Source organism: Mobula birostris, chromosome 9 (genome assembly GCF_030028105.1).
Source record: "Mobula birostris isolate sMobBir1 chromosome 9, sMobBir1.hap1, whole genome shotgun sequence".
NCBI lineage: Eukaryota > Metazoa > Chordata > Chondrichthyes > Myliobatiformes > Myliobatidae > Mobula > Mobula birostris.
Genome location: NC_092378.1, coordinates 148,350,848 through 148,378,596, shown reverse-complemented (window position 1 = coordinate 148,378,596; position 27,749 = coordinate 148,350,848). Strand labels below are relative to the sequence as shown.

General features: G+C 40.1%; 1 protein-coding gene across 5 annotated transcripts in view; it reads left to right on the top strand.

Annotated features, from left to right (window-relative positions):
• The window catches only part of LOC140203180 (SUN domain-containing protein 1-like), an 88,832-nt gene that overhangs the window by 48,715 nt on the left and 12,368 nt on the right, over window positions 1-27,749 (top strand). For 3 of the 5 annotated variants that reach the window (XM_072269092.1, XM_072269093.1, XM_072269096.1), the window contains 15 exons: window positions 2,812-2,841; window positions 2,945-3,136; window positions 5,634-5,753; window positions 6,255-6,338; window positions 6,463-6,579; window positions 6,764-6,862; window positions 7,207-7,300; window positions 7,395-7,477; window positions 11,256-11,404; window positions 11,670-11,930; window positions 19,969-20,055; window positions 22,734-22,777; window positions 22,897-23,038; window positions 23,433-23,684; window positions 26,009-26,093. In XM_072269092.1, coding sequence (XP_072125193.1) covers window positions 2,812-2,841; window positions 2,945-3,136; window positions 5,634-5,753; window positions 6,255-6,338; window positions 6,463-6,579; window positions 6,764-6,862; window positions 7,207-7,300; window positions 7,395-7,477; window positions 11,256-11,404; window positions 11,670-11,930; window positions 19,969-20,055; window positions 22,734-22,777; window positions 22,897-23,038; window positions 23,433-23,684; window positions 26,009-26,093 — 1,839 coding nt within the window. The remainder of the gene's footprint in view (window positions 1-2,811; window positions 2,842-2,944; window positions 3,137-5,633; window positions 5,754-6,254; window positions 6,339-6,462; window positions 6,580-6,763; window positions 6,863-7,206; window positions 7,301-7,394; window positions 7,478-11,255; window positions 11,405-11,669; window positions 11,931-19,968; window positions 20,056-22,733; window positions 22,778-22,896; window positions 23,039-23,432; window positions 23,685-26,008; window positions 26,094-27,749) is intronic. The other 2 variants (XM_072269094.1, XM_072269097.1) reach the window with 1 other exon arrangement.

Sequence of the window (27,749 nt, the reverse complement as noted above, 5' to 3'; positions counted from 1 at the left end):
CAGACACCAACAGAATCAACAAGCTCATTCATAAGGCCAGTGATGTGGGGATGGAACTGGACTCTCTGATGGTGGTGTCTGAAAAGAGGATGCTGTCCAAGTTGCATGCCATCTTGGACAATGTCTCCCATCCACTACATAATGTACTGATTGGGCACAGGAGTACATTTAGCCAGAGACTCATTCCACCGAGATGCAACACAGAGCATCATAGGAAGTCATTCCTGCCTGTGTCCATCAAACTTTACAACTCCTCCCTTGAAGGGTCAGACACCCTGAGCCAATAGGCTGGTCCTGGACTTATTTCCATCTGGCATAATTTACATATAAAACCATAAATAATTAAATAATATTGCTATATCTATACTCTGTTCTTGGTTGGTGCAACTGTAACGAAACCCAATTTCCCTCGGGATCAATAAAGTATGACTATGACTAAATAAATGTATTGTGGATTTAATTGCATTCCTGAAGGCTGTCGATACCAACCCAGACATGTTGGCGTCGGAAGGAAAGGATGAAGTTAGATGGTGTGATATTTTGTATGTGGCTTCAATAGGAAGCATTGTCTATAACTTTTTAAGTAGCGATTGCCTTTGTATTTAGCATATAAATATCGAGCCCACATTGGGCTAGCAGACCTTCCTACTGAAAGTGTCTCCATCCGTATGATGCCTGCTATACCTTGTGTCGAATAAAGAAGCTGCTTTGTATCTACCAATGACTCTTGTCTCTCCAGTGATTTCATCTACGCTACAACAAACATCACTAAGGATCTCACGTGGTTTGTACATACCAGCTGTGTGGTGAAAAAGGCACAACAGTGCCTGTTTCACCTCAGACGGTTGAAGAAATTTGGTATGGGCCCCCAAATCCGAAGAACTTTCTACAGGGGCACAATCGAGAGCATCTCGACTGGCTACATCACTGCCTGGTATGGGAACTGTACTTCCCTCAATCACAGGACTCTGCAGAGAGTGGTGCGGACAGCCCAGCGCATTGTAGATGTGAAGTTCCCATTATTGAAGACGCTTACAAAGACAGGTGTGTAAAAATGGCCCGAAGGATCATTGGGGACCCGAGTCAACCCAACCACAAACTCTTCCAGCTGCTACCATCTGGGAAGCGGTACCACAGCATAAAAGCCAGGACCAACAGGCTCCAGGACAGCTTCTTCCATCAGGCCATCAGACTGATTAATTCATGAACTGTATTTCTGTTATATTGTTGTACATACTATTTTTTATAAATTACTGTAAATTGCACATTGCACATTTAGACAGAGACGTAACATAAAGATTTTTACTCATGTATATGAAGGATGTAAGTAATAAAGCCAATGCAATTCTATACATCCTTGAGCTCAATCCTCAACCTAAATTCCACTCAGAATAACATGAGCTTTTTAAACTACACCCCACCATTCAGGGAACATTCTGGTGTATCTCTTCTGCCTCTCTCAATTACTGTGTCATCCTTCCTATATATGATGACCAGAACTGTACACTATCGTCTAGAATTCAGCAGTTCTCAATTTTTTTTATGCCAGTGAGCCTTACCGTTAACTGAGGGGTCTGTGGACCCCAGGTTAGGAACCCCTGCTCTGGATGCTGTTCAACTAATATTTCATTCACATGCATGCAACATCTCATACTTTATTGGAGTGCACTTAATCAGTTCATTCTGCTTCCTTCCTTTTAATCTTTGGGTTCCATCAGAAACCTGAATATGAAATGAATAACTAATATTTAATAACTGAACTGTAATCAGTTTTCTTGGTAATAATTAAGTAGGTCAATTCAATGTTCAGTACTAAACTGGGTTATACAAACCACTGGATCTTTACCTCGCCAATGAGTGAACTGTGGCATTGAGATAGTTTTCAATATATTGTGGTTTAGTTTGATTACTTAGTTGTGATGCTGCTGATGCTATTGACTTCTGCAAGATTTTTGTATGAGAGAATGGGTTGGGACTTAGTTGTGATACCTTGTGCTGAGTAGATGGTTGATAGTTATGTAAAGTAGTATTAAACCAACTCGGAAATGGTGGAAATTTCTGCAGCACACTATTTACATTAATATCCCAAGTACAATTTTTCACACATTAGTTGATGGGAGTATTTATTCAGTGGTTTGTTCATAATTTTGTGATGTGGATCAGAATCTCCTGAACAGAAAGAATCTTGGTTTTATTTAATTCCTGTGATTTTGACATTCCAGTGTGCTTTATAGCAATTGGAACAGTTTTTGTTATTTTCTTACTGTAACTGGTGCTTAATTATTGTTTAGATATATATCACTACTTTCAATATCTCTCTCCCCCCCCCCCCCCCCCCATATTCCCCATTCTTGTTTTCCTTTCACGACGATCTTTCTTCTCTGTCCTCTGGTGTACTTGTCCATTCCCTTTCTTCCATAGTCTTCTGTCCTCTCCTATCAAATTTCCTTTCTCCAGCACTATCTCTCTTTCACCAACTAATTTCCCAGCTCTTCATTTGACCCCCTCCCCTCACCTTTTTATTCTGATTTCTCCCTTTCCTTTCCTGTCTTAATGAAGGGTCTTGGCCTGAAACATCGACTGGTTATTCCCACTTCATAGATGCTGCCTGACCTGCTGAGTTCCTCCAGCATTGTGTGTATTACACTATATTTTAATTAAACTTTCTGAACCAGTGCCAAAATCTTGGCATGTTGCTGTTTTTAGTAATGTCTTGCTTTTGTTCCAGTGTTTAACCTAAATGTAATTCTCAGACCATTAATTAGCTCCATGCTACTGTGAAATTGATTTCAAAATTGATCTGTTTTGTAGGACTGGATGAGGAGGATGGAGACAGCAAAGGTAAGGAATGTTTTTGTTCATCTTATGTTTAGACGTTCTATTCTTAATACAGTGTGTCGGTAGTGTCAATAGTCCATTTTGTTTTTCTCCTCTTGTCATGTAGGAGGAAATACAACTTTGACCCAAGCAAATGGGGACATACTAACAGGCGAAATGCAGATGGCCATGTACAATGGTTACACTTGTGCTGACTGTAGCATCCTTTCTGAGAGAAAAGATGTTCTGACTACGTACTGTACATCCCATGCACCCACTTCTACGGTATACTCCCGGAGCAGAAACAAAGACAAGTCAAGTAAGTCACTAACATATGGTAGACTTAAAGCTGATATCTAGGCAGAGGTGTAATGGCTGCACACACCAGGAGCTTTCTGTGTGTGAAAATCATTTGAGACTCTATTATACTTATTGTTCTATCAGCTGCAGATGTATTTGACTGTCCAATGAGGAAAGCTTTGGTTTGTCTGTGACAGTTGCTGTGCCAGCCATGTAATAGAGACCAAGACCACAGTTGGAATATTATTATTTCTGCACCCAAGGCTTTAGAAGTGATGTGAAAGCTTTGGAGGGAGCATATGGAAGAGAGTAACCAGAATGGTTTCATGAATTAGAGATTATTCAGTCGCAACTTCTTGTTAATGCAAATATTTAATCAGCCAATCGTGTTGCAGCAATTCAGTGCATAAAAGCATTCAGATATGGTCAAGAGATTCAGTTGTTCAGACCAAACAGAATGGAGAATGAATATGATCTAAGTGACTTTGACTGTGGAATTCTTGTTGGTGCCAGGCAGGGTGGTTTGAATATCTCAGAAACTGCTGATTTCCTAGGATTTTCACACACAACATTCTCTAGAGTTTACAGAGATTGGTGAGAAAAACAAAAAAAAAAAATCCCAGGCACAGCAGTTCTGTGGGTGAAAGCACCTTGTTAATGAGAGAGGTCAGAGGAGAAAGGCAGACTAGTTCAAGCTGACAGGAACCAACAGTGGTATGCAGAAGAGCATCTGAATGCACATGTCAAACCTTGAAGTGGATGGGTGATAGCAGCAGAAGACCACATTGGGTTCCACTCCTGTATCTAATAAAGTGGCCACTGAGTGTATATTTAATTGGATATTCTGGAGATTGTCCTCTTAGCAGAGTTAATGAAAAAAAATCTACAAAGTATGTATTCATTTTGAATGAATTGATGTGCTTTTGCTCAAAGGTCCAGAATCTGCGATGGGAATAGGCTGTACAGATTGAAAACTACTAAATAGATCTAAGAATGAGGACATTTGTGTATAAGTCATCAGGATATGTGGTAGGATTAGAGACTGCTCTAATGGATTGTTCTTTAAGAGTCAGAACTAAATGAAAATATGTGCTGTATCACCTTTCTTGAGTTAATGAAAGTCAGTCATTCTCAATCAGCACATGTAGGTATTCACAGAGAAGGACATTATATAAAGATCAAATGTTAAGTTGGAAATAAAAATTTCACTTAATAAAAATATATTTAAATGAATGGATTTTCCAATCACGCAAGAGGGCATCTTGGAACATGTGCCTATTTGGAAGAAGGAGAAATAGGAAGATTTTGTTCTGTGTGTGTCATTACCCAAAGCCAAGGAAAGAGTTTCCTTGATCCCTTATGTTTATACACGTTAAATGAGGTGAATTTCATTCTTAACTTTACATAGATCTATATTCAACTATGATTTTGTTTATCAGAGCTTTTAACAAATAAATTGTAAACATGTTTGCTTTATACTGAATCATTGATTTGCAAATACAACCTAATTTCATATATCCAAATTTTAATTTGCTAAGGAATTTTGGCCCGTGCTGTATAATTTTATTGACGAGATTTCTGAATGTTGCTGTGGTACAGATAGTAATTCTACTTTAGAGGTGCTTGCTAGACTGGTTTTTGTTTGAACTGCAGAACTCATTTTGTTTTTGATGAGGGGCAGATGTGAACCATGAAGATTAGTGTACGTAAAGAGCTATATTTGATCATGGATTGGAGTGTACAATTTGTGGAACGTGTATGTTACATGAATGACCAGTTTTAATTAGACCATAAGACACAGCAGAATTAGGCCAATTGGCCCACTGAGTTTGCGCTGATATTTGATCATGACTGGTTTATGTAACTTTTGACATAATTATTAATCAAGAGCCTGTCAACCTCTGCGTTAAATGTCCCCAATGACTTGGCCTCCACAACCATCTATGGCAATGAATTCCACAGATTTACCACCCTCTGGCTAAAGAAATTGTTATCATTGTCACATCTACCAAGATGCAGCGTAAGGTTTGTCTTACATGCTGTTATATAGATCAAATCATGAGACAGTGCTTTGAGCTGGGATAAGGTAAAAGAATAACAATGCAGAATAAAATTCCTCCTCATCTGTTCTGAAGGGACATCCTTCTGTTCTGAGGCTGTGCTCTCCGGTCCTGGACTCTTACTACAGGAAATATCCCCTCCACATCCACACCATTAAGGCTTTTCAATGTTCGATAAATTTCAGTGAGATTCTCTTCCCCCCCCCCAATGGAAACAATGGGAGTATGTGGGTGATGAGCATTTAGGTAATTGTATGTGATTTAATGGTTTGAATTCATTTTACTAGCTAAATTTTTAGTTAAGTTTTAATTTAGTCAGTAAAACTCCAAAGTAGCTGTTTTTTTTCTACGGTAGAATTGTTTGTGTATATGAAATAAAAATATAACCTCAAGTGTTGCAAAGCCTAAAATGTATTCAAGTTTTAAAAGTTTGTTGTATTCATTTACTTTTTTTAGGAGTGAAGTTGTTCACAAGTCATGCACACCGACTAGCAAAGTATACTTTATCCACTGCAGCCGCATGGCTTTTACAACTTTATCAGACAATTTTGCTGAAGACAGGGTTTTGCTCCCGAGGTACATGTTGGAAGAAGCACATGCTTGCATGTATAAAATCTGTTCCTATCTAAATGAGCCAGTTGTTTTCTGCATTCATTGTTGCATTATTTCAAGGGTTTTGTGCTCCAAACACTTAGAACTTCACAAATCATTGTTTTGGAATCCAAGCAAAATGGAATTGCTTTTGCATGTGTTTATTGTTGGTCTTGTTCTAGGTCTAGTTCATGTATTGCATGTTTGATTTAGACTGCATGTGATTTGTTTACTGTTTTGGAGAATAAACTTCAATGAGCTTATGATTGCAACTGGCCATACAAGATTTAAGTAGCAATATCTTTCAGCATTTACTTTTACTGATTTTTATTTAGGTAAATACTGCTTAGCTTGCTCATTTGCATGCATGAACATTGTCTTGGCTACATGCAAATATGATAAATAATTTCCAGTTGACTTGGGAGCGAGATTTTTCTCGACAAAATATTGAACCAAGACAGCTAAGGGTTGGTTTCTGTGTTGCAGCCCATTCAAGTTACTGTGGACAAATGAATGTAAAAGAATTGATTACTGGGGATGGACATCTGAATATAAATGGGGAGTCTTTGTGTAAGTATTTTGGTTTGCTTCTGGATGTTGCTGCCTCGTTCCACAGTGCTTGTGGAGCCAAAATGCTTGACCACCAGTTCATGTTGTGCACTTTACTAACGGATTGTACTACGGCAATCAACAGGTGATGACTGTAAGGGGATGCAACACGAAACACACAAATCCACTGAGGTGCAGTCCATAAAATACATGAAGCATACACGAATCACACGGACTATCTGGCTGGTCTTTTCTTATGCAGGTTGTTTTTTTTCAAAAAATTCTTCCCACTGTCTTTTAACTTTTTGAAAGGTGAAACTTAGTGCATGATTGGAATATTTGGTTTACTAATTCTGTGCAGTATATTTAATAAAATAATTACACCCAAAAGAAATTATCTACAGTTGCTAAGTTGATTTGCAGCTTGATTTGTTTTATATTTGTAGGTTCATTGTTGCTGCAAATGATCCAGGCCGCTGGTACTGTTGCCTGGTTTGTATCCAGGAAGGTCTTGTCTATTCTGTGGTTGGCCATTGTATCTCCAGGTTATTTAATTTTTCTTTTTCTTTTTTGTTCCGCATTTGTTCCACTTAATTTTTTGCACGCTTGGTCGCCTAGGTCTGATTTGTTTGTTGCGCACATAATTAAGAAGGGTGCTGCAAGCTTTGATTTTGCCCACGACTGACATAATTGTGATGGCTTCTTGAGTCTGTCTTAGTTTCCTTTACCATTTTTGCAGCTTGGATTCATGTTTATTTCTATTTTCTCAGATATGTAAGTTGGGTGTTTCGTACAGCATGCTTCTTGTAGTTGCAGTAGTGCCCAGCTGTTTCTCAGGGTGAACACATGATTATTTGGTTGTACATTATTCTTTTGCATTTGTTTTCAGGAAAGGCTGCCACTGGAGCATTTTGGTGGCTTGGGACTGGATGGTACCAGTTGATTACTTTAATGTCCCTTCTTGATGTATTTTTGCTCACCAGGTATGTTTCACTGACATAGTTCAGCACTTTCCTCAACTTTGCAAAATAGTGCTAAATTTATCAGAAATTTTACAACTGACTGGATTTAATTTAGCTTGGGGACTTGTTGTGTCTATAGGTGTCTTTCCAGATTGCTTAGATGGCTGTTCTTACTGATTCCATTTCTTCTTTTATTTGGTAAGTGAACACAGCGTGTGATTGCACTTTAACTGTATCTATGGTGATATTGTTCCAGGGCTCAGGTATTGGTATTATCCTCAAGTGCCTAGTGTAGGCAGTTGCTGTGTCAGTTCCATAAGTAATACTGTTGCTACACTGCACCAGCGAATGTAGATCCCATATCGGCCTCTACAGCCACCTGAGGACCCACCAATAGACAATTTTTTAGGAGAACATCATACTCAATTCAATTGATCACACCACCACTGAGCCCAAAACCCTTACCCTATAGGTTGCCAACAGCAGTTCACCAGGGTCCTCTGACCTGGGCCAGTCTTTCAAATGTCCCTAGGTGTAACCCACCTTAAGATCCTTCCTCTTCCAAAGGTGAGGTCTTTGGAGCTTCTGCTAGTGTTTCTGTAGCTCTGGATTTTTATGGAACAGGATTGCTAGCCCCCATGCCCAACCCTTCTCCTTTCGAAATCTGGCTTGGGGCTGTCTATCGTTGTGTTAGTATTATCGACCAAAAGATGTCCAGAACACCATGAAGAAACCACTCTTGTGTGCAGAGTCAACAACCTGACAAAACAGTGTTATATATCTTGGCTGATGTCATAATGGGAGAAATGACAGCATAATTTGTGTAGTACTTTAGGGATGATCATTGCATCTCCAAACAAGATGTAGTCCCAAACTGTTGTCTTCTATTTTAAGCTACAATACATACTATTGAGATGAAATCACTGTTTATTTTGCAACCAATACACCGATGTGCTTCAATCAGTATAGTGTCGTTTTTCTCTTCAACGTGCCATTTGTAAGTCCCTGCCATTTCCTCAAGTGGTGATACTTGATGGCTGCCCCTGGTACAATCCTCTGTGGACTTTTGGTTGTTGATGCAAAATGTTGCATTTTACTGCATGCTTCTATGTGTGATTGTATGTGTGACAAACACAGACATTCCACCTCTCCCGGAAGTTCTGGGAGTCTCTCGCATTTTGATAAGTGGCTCCCTGGTGCCTGCAAATTATATACAATATCCTGGAAATCGAGGGAGGGAGAGAAAAAAAAAGAAGAAGCCATGGTAGTGTTCCAAAAAAAGAAAATATAAAACGTATGTCACCCCAGAGTACACTAAAGTTTACCCCTGCCTAATAGGGGTCAAAAATAATGACAGTGTTGCTCGCTGCACTGTTTGCAACAGTGGCTTTTCTATTGCCCATGGTGGGTTAAGACTGTAAAAGACATGTGGAGGTGAGTGTAACAGGTGTCATTCATTCATTAGCGTAGCTAACGTTATTTAAACTAGCTGGCTAGCTGCTAAGGAACTACTCTATTTCAGACATACCACCTCCTGCAAACTGATGGTGCTACCTCCCTGAAATGAGTTTTTGCAGGGTGGGATGTCTGCAAACAAAGCTAATCATAGCAAGTGATGTGCTGTTTCCTTGTGGCCAAGTCTCTCAAAACTGGCCTCGAAACCAATAACATCCTGTAACTATCCACCAGACTCTATACCCAAGTTTATTCGTGTAACTAACATGCATGTATTGATGTAAGATGATTTTTAAGGAGAATTTAAATTTTGGGAAGAGATGATAAGATCAGTCACAAAATTTACTAATTCACTAAAGTAGTTTGTAACTGAACTATTTGGGGGAAAAAGGTTGTTTCCTATGGAATTTATGCCTTTAGATATGAATTTAAATAAGCTTCTTCGCTATATTTGTTGTTAGAAATGGTAACTGGTGTCCAAATGGTCAAATTATCAATGATCTAAATTATAGATCCAAGAGATTCTGCCAATGTTAGTTGCTTTAAATTATTATGCTAATTTTGTTCTCTACCACAATCCATTTGTGCTTTTCAGTCCTTTGTATTCTCCCATATCGTGATGACAATATTCATTCTTTGCTGCTATTAACATTGATAATCATCCTTTTTGCATATTGTATGCAAAAAAAAAATCAGATTTCATGGTTTTAGTGTTCAACTCTTGGGTTATTCTAATTCTTAAAACAGTGTCATCTAGTGGTTTGTTAAAGAAGGTTTTGAGATTAACCTGATATTTGATGAAAGGAACCAAAAGTTACTTTGGATAAATTCCCCAAGTATTTAATGTTTAGAAACATAGAAAATAGGTGCAGGAGTAGGCCATTCGGCCCTTCGAGCCTGCACCGCCATTTATTATGATCATGGCTGATCATCCAACTCAGAACCCCGCCCCAGCCTTCCCTCCATACCCCCTGATCCCCGTAGCCACAAGGGCCATATCTAACTTCCTCTTAAATATAGCCAATGAACTGGCCTCAACTGTTTCCTGTGGCAGAGAATTCCACAGATTCACCACTCTCTGTGTGAAGAAGTTTTTCCTAATCTTGGTCCTAAAAGGCTTCCCCTTCATCCTCAAACTGTGACCCCTTGTTCTGGACTTTCCCAACATCGGGAACAATCTTTCTGCATCTAGCCTGTCCAATCCCTTTAGGATCTTATACGTTTCAATCAGATCCCCCCTCAATCTTCTAAATTCCAACGAGTACAAGCCCAGTTCATCCAGTCTTTCTTCATATGAAAGTCCTGCCATCCCAGGAATCAATCTGGTGAACCTTCTTTGTACTCCCTCTATGGCAAGGATGTCTTTCCTCAGATTAGGGGACCGAAACTGCACACAATACTCCAGGTGTGGTCTCACCAAGGCCTTGTGCAACTGCAGTAGTACCTCCCTGCTCCTGTACTCGAATCCTCTCGCTATAAATGCCAGCATACCATTCGCCTTTTTCACCGCCTGCTGTACCTGCATGCCCACTTCCAACGACTGGTGTATAATGACACCCAGGTCTCGTTGCACCTCCCCTTTTCCTAATCGGCCACCATTCAGATAATAATCTGTTTTCCTATTTTTGCCACCAAAGTGGATAACTTCACATTTATCCACATTAAATTGCATCTGCCATGAATTTGCCCACTCACCCAACCTATCCAAGTCACTCTGCATCCTCTTAGCATCCTCCTCACAGCTAACACTGCCGCCCAGCTTCGTGTCATCCGCAAACTTGGAGATGCTGCATTTAATTCCCTCATCCAAGTCATTAATATATATTGTAAACAACTGAGGTCCCAGCACTGAGCCTTGCGGTACCCCACTAGTCACCGCCTGCCATTCTGAAAAGGTCCCGTTTATTCCCACTCTTTGCTTCCTGTCTGCTAACCAATTCTCCATCCACATCAATACCTTACCCCCAATACCGTGTGCTTTAAGTTTGCACAGTAATCTCCTGTGTGGGACCTTGTCAAAAGCCTTTTGAAAATCCAAATATACCACATCCACTGGTTCTCCCCTATCCACTCTACTAGTTACATCCTCAAAAAATTCTATGAGATTCGTCAGACATGATTTTCCTTTCACAAATCCATGCTGACTTTGTCCGATGATTTCACCGCTTTCCAAATGTGCTGTTATCACATCTTTGATAACTGACTCCAGCAGTTTCCCCACCACCGACGTTAGGCTAACCGGTCTATAATTCCCCGGTTTCTCTCTCCCTTTTTTAAAAAGTTTAGGTTTGCATATGTGGCTGGTCAAGTTATTATGTTTCTTAAATATTAGAATATTTATGGATTTGTTGGTGTTAACAAATTACAGTGGACAGTGAGACAAAAAACTTGTAGAGGCTTAATGCATCTTGCTGTGCTAAATATTCAGACAGAAATTATATCAATCTGTAGCAAATCATTGATCACCATCTTTAGTGCAATGTTGTAATTTTATTCCATAAAATATCTTTTATTTCTTCAGTTGGTTTGCGGTACTATGGTCTGGCAGGCTTGTGGTCTTTGTTGCCAATCTTCAATGGGACAGCATTACAAACAACGCAGCGTTCAAAGGAAATTGTACCAAATATTCAGACAAGTGAGGAGATTCCAGTTTCTCCACAAATTCCACTGGTAATGGTTCCAGTATATTTTTTATTATCAAAATAAACTTTATTCATAATTTTAAAAGTACAAGAATAAACTGTGCAATGCCTTTCATTCTTTACGTTCAGAGTCAATGCTTTCCATAGAGTTTTTTTTTAACCTTCCTGCACATCAATAGCATTGCTGGCTGTCGTGGCCCTCTGGGGAAGCATTTTACTACAATTAATAGTTTTGTGTGGCATTGCTCAGGATTTGAAGTGCTGTTATTCCACTATGTGGTTGTTTGTTTCAGGATACTGGACACCCTTTTGACTGGAGCCGTGTGGCAAAGTTGGAAAGGCAGGTTGCTCTTCTGAATCACAAATGTAGTCAGACTGCTCACACTTCAGATGTTCGTCATGGTCAGCTTGTTGGCTTGTTAGAGAAGCTGCAGGAGCAGGTCAGAGAGATGAGTGACAAAGAAAAAATCTCCATCCTTGTCCGAAATCTGATCAGCCAGCATTCAGACGTGCTGCAGGAGGACATAAAGTGGGAAAGGACTGACCATTCCCAGGTATGTTACCGCAGTTAAACATTAGAGGAAGCCACTTCTGAGGTGGCATATTCTAATCTATTCACTTTTGCTACGGAGTTTAACAGCAGTCTCATCTTTGAGTCTGAGAACGGTTTCCAACTAGGTTTTGGTTTGTAAAGCCTGAGCTGAACCAAACAGTGCAATTATTTTTAGTTATGAGTTGTATCTTTGGGCTGCTTTACATAAGTCAGGGTGCACCTGGACTTGAACAATGATTGTGTCAATCTGTTATGTTACTGGGCCCTTTTATCTGCACATGTATTTCTTTGAATAACCATAACCATCAGTATGCATGGTTGATACAAGGTGACTCCAAGTGCAACTTTCTGACTTGGTCTTAACTTTCTAGAGGACAGTTCTACCTTTTAAGGTATTTAGAGCAGATGTCCCCAACCTTTTTTTTTGTAACGCAGACTGGTTTAATATTGACAATATTCTTGCAGACCGGCCGACCCGGTTTGGGGGGGTGGGGTGCGGTGTTCAAGTAGGGTTAAACTCACCTCAGCATGTCTTTTACAGTTAGGGTTGCCAACTTTCTCACTCCCAAATAAGGGACAAAAGTAGCAGTCAAATCCCGGGACAACTTACCCCAGGAAAGACTACTGTGACCATGAAGCCTTGCGCAGGCAGCTGTGTGCACATGCGTAATGTGCGCATGTGCTTATGTGCTGATTTTTTTTCCACAAATTGGTTTTGCCTTCATCTTCCTGACTCCACGTACATTATTTCTACTTTATATAGGCTGTGTATTTATCATATCATTCCTGCTTTTACTATATGTTAGTGTCATTTATTTTTGGTTTTATATGTTACTGGGTATGATTTGTTAAGTTATTTTTTGGTTCTGGGAACACTCAAAAATTTTTCCCATATAAATTAATGGTAATTGCTTCTTCGCTTCATGCCATTTCAGCATGAAAGGTTTCATAGGAACGCTCTACCTTAGCGGGGGAAATATAGGAGAAGGGCGGTCCCATATGAAACAAACCAATTTAGCCCGATATAAGGGATGTCCCGGCTAATATGGGACAGTTGGCAACCCTATGTTCAAGTTCAACAGTGCGTGACAGGGAATGAGGAAAGGTGCAGCTGACTCATATCGTTTCCTCACGGCCCGGTAGCACATGCTTTGCAGCCCGGTACCGGTCCGCGGGCCGGTGGTTGGGGACCGCTGATTTAGAGAGTTGGTGGCAGGGTGGAGCTGCATCTCTACCAAAGTGGTGTAAAGTTCTCCTTCACTTCACTAGCCTCCAGGTCACCCTGAGCCAGGTGTAGCACCTGCTTAACTGCGCAACCCCCCCCCCCCCCCCCCCCGGGATCAGGGTCACTTAAACCATGGGAGCAAGTGGTGTACATCACGAGTCCTGGCTATGCATCCGCTGATGCCAGGCAGGCAATCTCTGAAGAGTATTGATCATGGCTAGGGTCACCCATCTTATAAAAGTACTGCCCAGAAGAACGCAATGGCAAACCACTTTTTTAGAAAAATTTGCCAAGGGCATTCATGGTCATGGAAAGACATGATTGCCTACATCATACAAGACAGCACATAACGAATGAATAGTCAAACAGCCCTAAAGCCTGGAAACAGGCCCTTTGGTTCATTATGCCTCTGAAATTTCTAAGTTCAGGTGGGCAAATCTTTTTGAGGCCCAAATTGGCAATAATCGTCTTTAAAAATTCTCCTGTGTCTCATGGTAATTTTGAGCAGAGATTAACATTGATTAATGAATTAAGACCATGATATAGCAGCAGAAATAGACTATTTGGCCCATCGAGTCTGCTGTGCCATTCAATCATGGACTGATCCAATTCTTCCAGTCATCCCCATTCCCCTGCCTTCTCCCCATACCCTTTGATGCCCTGGCTAGTCAAGAACCTATCTATCTCTGCCTTAAATACATCTAATGACTTGGCCTCCACAGCCGCTGATGATGACAGCAAATTCCACAGATTTACCATCCTCTGACTAAAGTAACTTCTCCACATCTCTGTTCTAAATGGACGTCCTTCAATCCTGAAGTCGTGCCCTCTTGTCCTAGACTCCCCTACCATGGGAAATAACTTTGCCATCTCTAATCTGTTCAGGCCTTTTAACATTCCGAATGTTTCTGAGATCCACCCCCCCCCCCCATTCTCCTGAACTCCAAGGAATATAGCCCAAGAGCTGCCAGACATTCCTCATACGATAACCCTTTCATTCCTGGACTCAGTCTCATGAATCTTCTCTGGCATTTCTAAAATAAGGAGCCCAAAACTGCATACAATACTCCAAATGTGGTCTCACGAGTGCCTTATAGAGCCTCAACATCATATCCCTGCTCTTGTATTCTATACCTCTAGCAATGAGTGCCAACATTGCATTCACCTTCTTCACCACGGACTCAACCTGGAGGTTAACCTTTAGGGTATCCTGCACAAAAACTCCCAAGTCTCTTTACATCTCTGCATTTTGAATTATCTCCCCATCTAAATAATAGTCTGTCCATTTATTTCTTTCACCAAAGTGCATGACCATACACTTTTCAACATTATATTTCATTTGCTGCTACTTTGCCCGTTCCGCAACTATCCAAGTCTCTCTGCAGGCTCTCTATTTTCTCAACACCACCCACTCCTCCACCTATCTTGGTATCATCAGCAAATTTAGCCACAAATCCATTAATCCTTTAGTCCAAATCAGTGACATACATTGTAAAAAGCGGTGGTCCCAACACCGACCCCTGTGGAACTCAACTGGTAACCTGCAGCCAGCCAGAAAAGGATCCCTTTATTCCCACTCTCTGATTTCTGCTGATCAGCCAATGCTCCATCCATGCTAGTAACTCCCCTGTAATTCCATGGGCTCTTATCTTGCTAAGCAGCTTCATGTGTAGCACCTTGTCAAAGGCCTTCTGAAAACCCAAGTACACCACATCTACTGCATCTCCTTTTTCTACTCTGCTTGTAATTTCTTCAAAAAATTGCAGTAGGTTAATCAGGCAGGATTTTCCTTTCAGGAAACAATGCTGGCTTTGTTCTATCTTGTCATGTGCCTCCAGGTATTCTATAATCTCGTCCCTAACAATCGATTCCAACAACTTCCCAACCACTGATGTCAGGCTAACAGGTCTATAATTTCCTTTCTGCTGCCTCCCACCCTTAAATAGCAGAGTAACATTTGCAATTTTCTAGTCATCTGGTTCAGTGCCAGAATCTATTGATTCTTGAAAGATCATCGTTAATGCCTCCGCAATCTCTCCAGCTACTTTTTGCAGAACGTGAGGGTCCAGGAGATTTATCCACCCTCAGACCATTAAGCTTCCTGAGCACCTTCCCAGTCGTAATTTTCACTGCACATACTTCACTTCCCTAACACTCTTGAATGTCTGGTATACTGCAGATGTCTTCCACTGTGAAGACTGATGCAAAATATGCATTCAGTTCCTTTGCCATCTCTACGTCTCTCATTACAATATCTCCAGCGTCATTTTATATTGGTCCTATATCTACCCTCGACTCCCTTTTACCCTTCCTATACTTTTTTTAAAAAAGCTTTTAGTATCTTTGATACGAGTTGCCAGTTTCCTCTCATAATTCATCTTTTCCTTCCTAATGACCACCTTACTTTCCTTCTGCAAGTTTTTAGAAGCTTCCCAATCTTCTATCTTCCCATTAACTTTGGCTTCCTTGTATGCCCTCTCTTTTGCTCTGACTTCACTTGTCAACCACGGTAGTGTCCTTCTTCCATTTGAAAATTTCTTCTTTGGAATTATACCCGTCTTGCACTTCCCTCATTTTGTGCAGAAACTCCAGCCATTGCTGCTCTGCTGTCCTTCCTGCTAGTGTCCCTTCCCAGTTAACCTTGGCCAGTCTCCCTCTCATGCCATTGTAATTTCCTTTTATTCCACTAAAATACCGACACATTGGAATTTAGTTTCTCCTTCTCAAATTTCAAAGTGAACTCGATCATATTGTGATCACTGTTCCCTAAGGGTTCCTTAACAAGCTCACTTATCACCTTCAGGTCATTGCACAACACCCAGTCCAGCACGGTCGATCCCCTAGTGGGCTCAACAACAAGCTGTTCTAAAAAGCCATCCCTTAGACATTCTAGAAATTCTTTCTCTTAAGGTCCAGTACTGGCCTGGTTTTTCCAATCCACTTTCATGTTAAAATCCCCAACGATTATCACGACATTGCCCTTCTGACACGCCTTTTCTATCTCCTGCTGTAATTTGTAATTCACATCCCGGCTGCTGTTTGAAGGCCTGTATACAACTGCCATTAGGGTCCTTTTACCCTTGCCATTTCTTAACTCAACCCATAGAGACTCTACACCTTTTGATCCTATGTCAAACCTTTCTAATAATTTAATATTTCTTATACACAGGGCCACACCCCTCCCAATGGCAGCCATCCTTTAGCCAGGTTTCAGAGATGGCCACAACATCATATTTGCCAATCTGTAGCTGAATTTCAAGATTAGCAATAAAAGTTGTAGAAAAAGGATCTAGTTATAGACTTTTTAAAGGAAAAATGTTAAGTTCTGTTGCTTATTTATGTGTTCATTGTTTTACTCTTAATATGAGTGTAACAGAGACAGATTGACATAAATGAAGCATTTTGGAAAACTTGTTTTAACATTATTAATCTTTTAAACACATTTCGAAAGTAACAACATTTCCAAATAGTATTGTCATTGTAACAGTGTTCTATCCAACTACTGATATGTACACCCACATGGTGAGGATTTCAAAATGTATAATCCTACATCATGTGTTCTCGCAGCCGTCTAGCTGATGTGAAGCCAGTGTGAAACATTTTCTGTGAAAATATCTCACTGCTCTTGGGTAGTAATTATTTGCTGCTTCATTTTGCAGTGAAGATAATCATTGTGCAGCTTTTTATTAGAGGTGGGGTTTAAAGAATTGAAGGGCTGTACTGCATGCTGTGTGCAAATAAAATTTTTGCACATGCCATCGGTTCGCCCACCCTGTATCTAAACTCTTTAGGAAGCATTTTCAGTAAAAGGCATCTGGAAAAAGATGAAAGTTCTTTTCTTTTATGGAATTATGTCGAATTATGTCTTTGCTAAGCTAGAGCTGGCTGAGTCTTGAGTTGGTAGTGAGAATTAGTGGTAACATTTTGGAAATGCAGGAACATTAGATTCAAAAAAATCTTTTGAATTCTGTTAAAATCATTGTTGGGTGAATATGATGGTCTTCCTGTACTCAATATCATTTAGTTGCCTGGATGCTTTGAACTTTAAACGGAGAATGAAGCTGCCTCTATAAAACAAGTGGGCAGTACCTTGAACAACTGTGCCAGAGAGAATGACCCTGTTAGAACATTCTGGAAATAAGTTGCAACAGTGGGATTCTTTAGTTAGAGATGGAACAGCAATAAAATTCCAACATTAGAAACCTGAGAGTTTGGGAAATGGCTTGACTGATTTCAAAAGTTCAAAGTAAATTTATTTTCGAAATACATTTCACCGTATGCTACCTTGAGATTTGTTTTCTTGCAGGCATTTTTGGGAAAGTAAAGAAATGCAATAGAATTTATGTAAAGCTATAAATAACAAAGATTGTCAAACAACCAATGTGCAAAAGACAAATCATGCATGTGAAAATAAATATATAGATAGATAAATAACACTGATTGGTAGAGTCCTTGAAAATGAGTCTATAGATGGATGTTTTATTGATCCCAAAAGAAATTACAGTGTCACAATAACATTACAAGTGCACAGATGTAAATATTAGTAGAGAAGTAGAAAGAATAAAAATAAATTACCACAAACAGTCTTAAAAGGTGGAGGTCATCACTATAACCAGCTATAGGTTGACTCATTATAGAGCCTAATGGCCAAGGGTGAGAATAACCTCATTTTGCACTCTTTGAAGTAGTGCAGTTGTCTTAGTCTATTAGTAAAAGTGCTCCTCTGTTCAGCCAAGGTGGCATGCAGAGGGTGAGAAACATTGTCCAGAATTGCCAGGACATAGGGTCCTTTGTTCTACCACAGCCTACAGTGATAGCAAAGTTTGAGGTATTTGGACAAGCAGGTAGGGAATTGAGGGATATAGACTACGTGCAGGCAGATGTACAGTTTAAATTGGCAACATGGTGAACAAGAACGTGATGGGCCAAAGGACGAACTATCAGGCTCCTGAATCACTGTGGTAACTTAAGTCTCCTCAACTCTGAACTGATTCTACAACCTATGGACTCACTTTCAAGGACTCTACATCTCATGTTCTCTGGATTTGTTTGTTTATTTATTTGCTCAGATTGTCTTTTACACATTGGATGCTTGTCAGTCTTTGTTTCATTTATTTATTTAGAGATAAAGCCTTCTGGCCCAGCAACCCACTGATTTAATCTTGGCCTAATCAAGGACAATTTACAACGACCAATTCACCTACTAACCAGTACGTCTTTAGACTGTGGGAGGAAACCCACATGCACATGGGAAAAATGTACAAATTTTCTTATGGAGGATGCAGAAACTGAACTCTGACCACTGACGCCCTGAGCTGTAATAATGTTGTGCTAGCCAATAAGCTACTATTGGCAGCTTGATTTTTGTAATTTGTGTTATAATTTTCCATTGATTCTATGGTATTTCTTTGTTTAACTATGAATACATGCAAGAAAGTGAATCTCAAGATAGTGTATATAGTGACATGTATGTATTTTGTTAATAAATTTACTTTGAACTTTGTTTTGCTGCTTTGTTTTGTTATAGTATTATGCTAGACTTTAGACCGCTTTGAAAATAAATGGTGCAGCTGACCAGTAATAAGATAGGCTTGGAGTAGAAGCTTTTGAATAGGCTTGAAGATCTACCAAGCGAGGATGAAGTGTTTGGCGGGAGCAGGAGCAGCACAACGCGCAGGTATCCAACCTGGTGAGAGGAAGGAGGGGCCAGGCCCGGAGTCACCCCATAGTGCCCGGAACCTCCAAGTGTTGCAAACTAATTCCTCTAACATGAAGTCTAACAGGAGGCGGATCAAATGGCCTGCAGCTAACATGACTTCACTGTGGAAGCAGTTTGATGAGGATGTTAACCAAATTCTGGAGGCAACAGCGAAGGGAGGGGTTGATAGGAAGCTGCAAGCCATGACAACAATTATTGTCAGTGTAGCGAGGTGTCTCCCAGTGGAGGTTGGTTGTAGGGGATTCGTAGCCCATTCTTTAGTTAGAGCCTTCAGCATTTTGGGCATCGAGGGAGAGAGGAAGAGGAGAGCCATCCGCAGTACCACCGATGCGGCAGAGAGGGCCTCGAGATGGCTGTGGCTCAAACGAGGGGAGCCATGGAGTCATAAGTAGCTAGCCATTTGGACACAAGCTGGGGTCTGATCAGCCCCGGCTGGGTCACCTGGAGGAGGTTGTATGATGTTGAAAAACCTGAAACACCCGATGATCCAGGAACGTCACTGAAGATGTGTCCAGAAGCATCAATAGATGTATGTATACAGATATCTGTCCTTTTACTAATGTGGCCATATTGCCTTTGCCACTGTGATAACTTGTTTACATTATATTTAAACTCAACAGCTGAGATTCACTTTCTCTTAGAAAACCCATTTCCACTAAATATACCCCTCAACCATTACTCAACTTCACTTGCCCCGTCATTGAAATGTTCCCACAAACAATGGACTCACTTTCAAGGACTCTTCATCTCATGTTCTCAACATTGATTTATTATTATTTCTTTTAGTATTTTCCCAGTTTGTTGTCTTCTGCACTCTGGTTGAATGCCCAAGTTGGGCAGTCTTTTATTGATTCTGTTATGGTTATTATTCTTTAGATGTATTGAGTATACCAAAAGGAAATGAATCTCAAGTTTGTATCTGATGACACATGTGCTTTGATAATAAACTAACTTTGTGCCTTACGATGGCAACACCTTCAATAAAGATGGTAACAATTTTTGTGGAGTGCTTTAAATTGGATTATATGCATGTTTGGTCACATCAACCACGTCCTAATAGACAAATTTTAACAATTTTTCTTTTCTCCTTACCAGGACCAGTTTTTGGCTTTGCATCAGAAGCATGAGTTAAGAATTGCTGAACTGGAGCTTATGCTTCAGAAGTTGTCTAACAGATCAGAGGTACTGTAACTTTGTAATTACACACCTGCTTATTCATAATATGACACATAATTGTAGAATATTTGGACACTTCCTGTCTCAAAATCCCTGTTGAATGTTTTGGGTTAGGCTTAATTCTGAAACAACTTGTAAAAGCAGATTACAGTATCCCAACACAAGATGTTCTTGGGAGAAGAAAAGTCAAAACTTTGGAATTGTTGCTGCTTGTAGACTTCAATCGGTCTAATTCTCTGGTTAATCTTGTAATTTTAGTTTGAGTGAAATTATAATGTGATCCCTGGCAATTTGGATTTATTAAATTAATCATGGAGTTGATTGTAGAGTGAAAATGCAAATGGATGCAACTGTAAATATCTGGAAAGTGGACAGAGACTCTTACTCAATCCCTTTATTTGAGCATCAGCAAAGGAATTATGTAGCATAAGGGAACCAGTAATGCTTCTGAAAAAGGTTTCTTTGCCATTCATTTACAGTTGCATCAGCAGTGGATGTGTTGCTTATAAAATGCTATAATTAGTAAACTTGTTCATTTTTTAAATTGCACTTAAAACCTATTCAATTTATTGAATTGTCTCTACAGTCCTTCCCACCCCCACCTCACCACCTGGCTCCATCTGCGCATTAATTTTGCTTACCCTCACCAAGCTAGTTGCGGCCTCTGTGTCACCACCTCCTCTCACGTATCTATGCTTTCCCCTTCCTTTCCAAACCTGATAAAGGGTCTCAGCCTGAAACACCAACTGTTTATTCCCTTCATAGATGTCGCATAACCTGCTGATTTTCTGCAGCATTTTGTGTGTGTTGCTCTGGATCTGTAGCATTCCTTGTGCTTACATATCTACAATCTCCCTCAATACTCTCAGTCCTGATGCAGGGACTTCAAAGGTACATTTAATATCAGAGAAATGTATACAATACACATTCTGAAATGCTGCTTCTTTGCAACAATCCACAAAAGCAGAAGAGTGCCCCCAAAGAATGAACGACAGTTAAATGTTAGAACCCCAAAGTCCCTCCTCACCGCCCCCCCCCCCAGCTCCACTCCTTCCCGCGCGTAAGCGGCAGCACGCAACAATCCCCCCTTGCCCCCACCAGCAAAAAAAACGCATTGGCACCTGCCACTGAGCAGTCAAGCAACAGCAAAGACACAGACTTACAGTACTGCAAGGACTACATTGTTCACCCAGCATTCGACATACCACAGGCGCTCTCTCTCTCAGAAGGGAGAAAGAGGTGTCTCCATTTCACACCAAAAGGGGAGACATAACAAACAACTCTTTGTTTACGATGTTAAAAGTCCATTGTTGCTTTTTCTGAGCTTTGCGCCCCAAGATCTCGGTTCTCTGGGCACATAGCCTTAGATCGTCCATCCTCCTACAACACACCGGTTTTCTGCTCAGACGCCAAAGTCTGATTCCACCCCCACCCCCATCTCCAGGCCATTCAGCCCATAAATGCTGTCCCAAACCGGCTAAAAAGCAAGTCAAAAACCCCAAAACACTAATCCCTCCTATCTACGCAAGGTTCATGTCCCTCCATCTTCCTTACATCGATGTGCCTATCCAAACGTCTCTTGCAAGCCTCTAATGTTCTGGCCTCTGCCATCATACCAAGCAATGCATCCCAGGCATCCACTACTCTGAGTAAAAAAACACACTTGCCCCTCCCCCCCCCCCCGCCTTTCTAATGTTATCCAGTCATTGCTGGACACCTGATCAATTACACTGGGTTTCTTTCACATTATTAATTGGAAATTATGCATATGAAGGCATTTGATTACATCTAGTTATTCTTTGTGCAATGTTGAACAGTGCACTGCATTGTTTACCTTCAAAAGCTAACTGTAAGTGCTTTATAAATTTGGAATTTTTTTGTACTGCTGTGTCTCCATTCTTACATACTCTTATGTATCTAGTATTGTCATTTTGCCACTAATTGTTGGTGTTCAGTGCTGTTGAAGCATTGTCCTTCTGGAGCTTCATTGATGCACGAGGTGCAGGGCTTGTGAATCTGGCACACCATCTGTTGTGACAATAATTTAAATAACTGTCATTAAATTTCGGTGGATAACTACAGAATGGCCCTGATTCAGGGTGGTGCAATAAGTTAATTGAGAGGTCCTGATTTGTAATCATTCTCTAGCACAATACCCTAATTAGTGCCATTCAAAGACACTCCCATGAGCCCTGCAAACAAAGTGCAGCTGGATTCAGCATCTATACTTTGGTAATTTGATAGGTAAAGGAGTGAGCTGGAAAACAAAACAAAACTACCTAAAGATTTGAAAATCATAGTATCTAGGTAAAAAGGCATGTTAATGAGCCTAGTCCAATATTTTAAGTGAGTGTTTCACTTGGTAAAGTTGAAGAAAAGGGATTTATAAAACACGACAGATTCTGCATATCTAAAGTAACGCACACAAAATGCTGGAGGAACTCAGCAAGTCAGGCAGCATATAAAGAGGAATAAAGAGTCGCCGTTTCATGTCTCAGCCTAAAGTGTTGACTTTTATTTCTTTTGTAGATGCTACCTGACCTGCTGAGTTCCTCCAGCATTTTGTGTGTGTGAAGAGGGATTTGTTGTTTTTTACCTCATGTTTTTTACTACTTGATGGACCACTGTACATGACTGAAAAGCTATCTGTCTATAAGTAAATTTTCTTTGTTTAAAATCTACAGGAAGTTTATAAAGAAGTGGAATTAGCCAAGCGCAGCACAACAAGGTACTGCTCTGCTCTTGACAAATGTACACTGTTCAGAACACTGTACTGCTCTTGACAAATGTGCAGTGGTTTCTCACTGTATACCATATCCAGTTTTCTTTATTATTTTTCTCTTCAAGCAATGAGAATGAAGAACAGTACCAGCATCTGGAATCTGAACTGAAAAGATTAGAAATAGAGTTATCCACAGTCAAGTCCGAACTTTCAAGTATGCAAGAACTAAAAGCATCCTGTGCAAAGATGGATGGAATTCAGGGAAATGTAAGTATGAAGTTTTGTATTGCAAAATTATTTGGATATTTTTGTATTATTTTTATTTGAGATACAGCACAGGAACGTTGACCCTTCTGACCTAATGAGCTTGTGCTGCTCAGTTACCCTCATGTGACTTATTAACCCACAAGTCTTTTGAATGCGGGGAGAACCTGAACACCCGGAGGAATCTCACTCAGTCGCAGGTAGAACATACAAACTTTTAGAGTGCTGGGAATTGAGCATGCGTCATTGGCACTGTAATAGTGTTATATTAACCGCTGCACTACCATGCTGCCCCATGTTCTTCAGTAAGGAATAAACATGTTTGTAATGTTGCAAGCATCCAGTATAGTCTGCATTATTTCTGCTTTAAAAATTACAAAATTTGTTGTTTTCCCAGGTAGACAATCAGGTTAGAGAATTGGTCAACTTGCTTGTTTTTGGGAGCAGACACACTTCATCTGAATCCTTCAGGGAATGGCTCTCCTCTGAGTTTGCCAGCCAAACTGAACTCCAGATCCTCTTGAAAGATTTGGAAATGAAAATCCTTAAAAATCTTACTCAACACTGGATCGAAACAAAAAGACCCCCCGATGCACAGATGACTGCATGTGCAATTAATGATGCTGGAATAAGTGGAATCTCTGAGGAGGTGAGTACGGTTTGAGATGTCATTCCTGTATGGAGGTGTATGTAGTCAGTCAGTTTATGTATCCCCACAATACAGGATTTTATTCTCTCCCATTGGATTGTTTTAAAGCTCATTTACTGTTGATTACCACATTATTTGGTCCTTCCCCAATGAATAACCACAACAATCTACCTACAGGAAAGATATCAATAAAATTGAAAGAGTACAGAGAGAATTTGCAAGAATGTTACCGGAGCATGAGGACTGCAGTTATAGGGAAAGGTTGAATGGGTTATCTCTTTATTCCCTGGAGTATAGTAGAATGAAGGAAGATTTGATAGAGTAATACCAAATTCAGGTCTGTAGATAGGGTAAATACAAACAGCCTTTTCCCACTGAGGTTGTGAGACTAGCTCGGGAGGTCATGGGTTAAAGTGAAAGGTGAACTGTTTAAGGAGAACCTGAGTGGGAATTTCTTCAGAATGGTGGAGCGAGCTGCTGGCAAAATGCAGGTTTGATTTCAACATTTGAGAAATTTGAATAGGTAGTTGGATGACAGGGGTATGGAGGGGTGGTCTATGGTCTGGGTGCAGGTCGATGGGACTAGGCAGAATAATTGTTCGCCTGTACTAGATAGGTCAAAGGGCCTGTTTTTGTGCTGTAGTGTTCTATGATTCTAATTTCCACTCTATCAGGGCAACCCTGGTCCATGTAGAACTACATTCATTGCTCCAGTCTTCTCTCAAAATATTGGGAACCTATTTAAAAATATTTCAATTTCGTAATATCTAAGAAACATTGCAAGGCTTTGTACAATGCATAGGAGCTCTCCCTCAACTTTCTCCACATACTGCTATTTTTTGGCTTCCATGTTGCAGTCAAGTTCTATTCCATAGTTTCTTAGAGAGCTGAATTTTCTCCTGTGTTCTCCTTTTGTGCAAACTAAATAACCCAAAGTAATGCCCCCCTTCCATTCATATGGAATCTCATCGCCTCTTCTACGTTTCACTAGCTTTGGGAACAAGCAAATCAGTTTGAAGACTTGTGTTCTCTTTCCAATTTTTTTTTAACGTCCCATTTCCCAGCCATGTGAATCTGAATATGTCGTACCTTTGGCCTGAGGGTGCATTCAAACTAAGATGTGTCAACCATTTTCCAGTGTCTTTTACAGAGTATTTTACTTTTTTATGTTGACCAGCATTTTGATCTCCTCTGCAATCCATTACTTACAGATAATCTGCATGTTGCATGACTAGAACATTACATTAGAGCAAGTGTTAAACTTCAAAAAGTGCTCAGCAGTCTGAAAAATACAGTTGATTCTGGAAGTCATCTTTTACTATCTGTAGCTGGTCCTTTGGAAACTAACACTGCCTGCTAGAATTTATTTGTAACATTTCTGAATTTTATTTTCAGAATCTGTCAGTCAGCTTCAGCCTTACAACTTCTTGTACTTCAAATTCTGGCATCCTAGATTTTAATTATTCATCACTGGCAGTTGTTCCCTCCTGCCTAATCTCAGAATTCTCTTCCTAAAACCTTCCATCATTACTCATTTCCAGATGGTCCTTTTTTAAAAAAAAATGTGCCCTAACGTAGTCTTGTGGCTCAGTCTCACAGTTTGTTACTCGTGCTCCTGTTTTGTACCTTGGGTGTTTTCTATGATAAAGATATTATTTCTAATCATTTCAGCAATTTATCTTTTTCCCTAAAACTTTGCATCCTTAAAATGGGATCCTAATTTTTGTTGATATGGCCGTGTATAATTTTATATTGAGTATCAAATATATTTTTAAGATAGTAACAGAGTTTTGTGTTAAAGCTTTCCATGTTGCTAATATGTTCAGTCCAAATAATTTTGTGCTGACGTTAAAGCAACACACATCTAAGTTGCTGGTGAACGCAGCAAGCCAGGCAGCATTTCTAGGAAGAGGTACAGTCCTGACGAAGGGTCTCGGCCTGAAACGTCGACTGTACCTCTTCCTAGAGATGCTGCCTGGCCTGCTGCATTCACCAGCAACTTTGTGTGTTGCTTGAATTTCCAGCATCTGCAGAATTCCTGTTGTTTGTGCTGACATTATATCATTTGATAAAGAAAGTGTTCTGAAGACTGGTTTTGCTGGAGCAATTTATTTACAATTTGTATTCTTGTAGTTTAACTTTAAATGCCCTTGTGTACTTTAAACTTTGGGTTTTTTTTAAGGGATTTGGTGAAGTTTATTTCTGAGTAATTAGGTTTACTTCATTCAGTATATTTGAGCCAAAGTATGTTAAATTTCCATAAAATTTGCAGGTTTTCTAGAATGTGGGTTACTATTGTTTTAATCTCCTGGTGTCTCTTGCAGCAAGTACGTGTTATCGTGGGCAATGCTTTAAGACTGTACAGTGAAGATAGGACTGGAATGGTGGACTTTGCTTTGGAATCCGGAGGTAAGGGACAGTTTTATTTTGGGGACAATATGTGAAATGTGTACATTTATTTGAGTTCTCCTTGGGCCCTTGTCTCCCTGTGGAGCATAGGCCATTGATGATCTCCTGTCTCCATTGTCCAGTGTCGATGGTATGATTGGAATTCATCAGTGTTTCTATAATCCATTGCATCCACTGTACAGGGGATTGCCTTTTCGGTGCCTTTTTCTGTTTCCACCTGTCATGATGGGGTGTTGGATTGGACTTTGAGAAGCATATTTATTTGAGTAAATGTCTAGATTTTGCTGTCAATGGGAAAGTGACCATGCTTGCTGCTGATCTTTGTTTTTTTTAAAAGTCTGTCTGGCGTCGACAGTCCTTTTTCCAGCATTGGTTGTAAGGCATCAGTTCTGGGGTAATACGAGCATCCTGTAAAAATAATATGCTTGAGCACTGCAAATTCAGATATAAAACGTGCAAGTTTCAAAGTCAAGTTTACTGTCATGTGTACACGTACGTACTTGTAGCACCATCAGATAAACCTAATTCACAAAATATTGAACATTAATTTGTAATATTTACAAGAAATATCGCAGTTCGAACAAAAAGTCTATTGTAGTGCAAAGTGGTCATAGTGTTGCTAAACTGTAGAGATTAATTTTAATCACTATGTTTTAGCAACACGTCTTAATTCTGAATCCCATTTCTGTTCCGACATGTTCTGCCATGGATTCCTCTTGTGCCAAGATGAGGCCTCCCTCAGGGTGGAGGAGCAACACCTTGTATTCAGTCTGGATAGCCCCCAATCTGAGGGCATGAACATCGATTTCTCATTCCAGTTGTATAAAAAAAAAGTTTCCTCCCCTCTTCTATTCTGCACTCTAGTCTCTTGCCTCTTCTCACCTGCCTATCACCTTCCTCTAGGTCCTCTCCTCCTTCCCTTTCTCCTACAGTCCACTCTCCTCTATCAGATTCCTTCTTCTCCAGACCTTTATCTTTCAAACCCCCCTGGCTTCACCTATCACCTTCTAGCTATCCTCCATTCCCTTCCTGCCCTCCCCCCCCGCACCTTTTTACTCTGGAGTCCCCTTTTCTTCCCAGTCCTGAAGAATGTCAACAGTTTAATCTTTTCCATAGATGCTGCCTGACCCATTGAGTTCCTCCAGCATTTTGTGTGTGTGTTGCTATAGTGATGAGGGTTTTGCTGGTTGGTGTTAGAACCAAATGGAGTTACATATGCTCTTGAAATTCCCACAGCTGATGTATTCCACTTAAATTTTTTTAACTACGATTTTTTCTTTGCTATTTCAGTCGTGAAGTACACACACAATTAGATTTGTAAAGGTATAGGTGCTTAATAATAATTATAAGTTCGTACTCTATTACAAGTATCCAAGTGGCAAGGTTAATTTTTCAGGGTGTTTTACAGCAAGTCTATTACATAAATAACTGAATTTGTCAGTGGGGAATTTCTAAAGATTACACTGGAAAAGCCTGCAGTGGTTGTTAATGTATATAATGTATTTTGCTGTTTGTTTTGATGTATTTATGATAAATGAATCTGAATCTGTGCAGGTTCTGGATTGCTGCATTTACAGTAATAGTGTGTACAGTATTTCAGAAATGTCAGTATCAATATGGAATGACAGCAACCATTGACACTTTCACCCAACTATC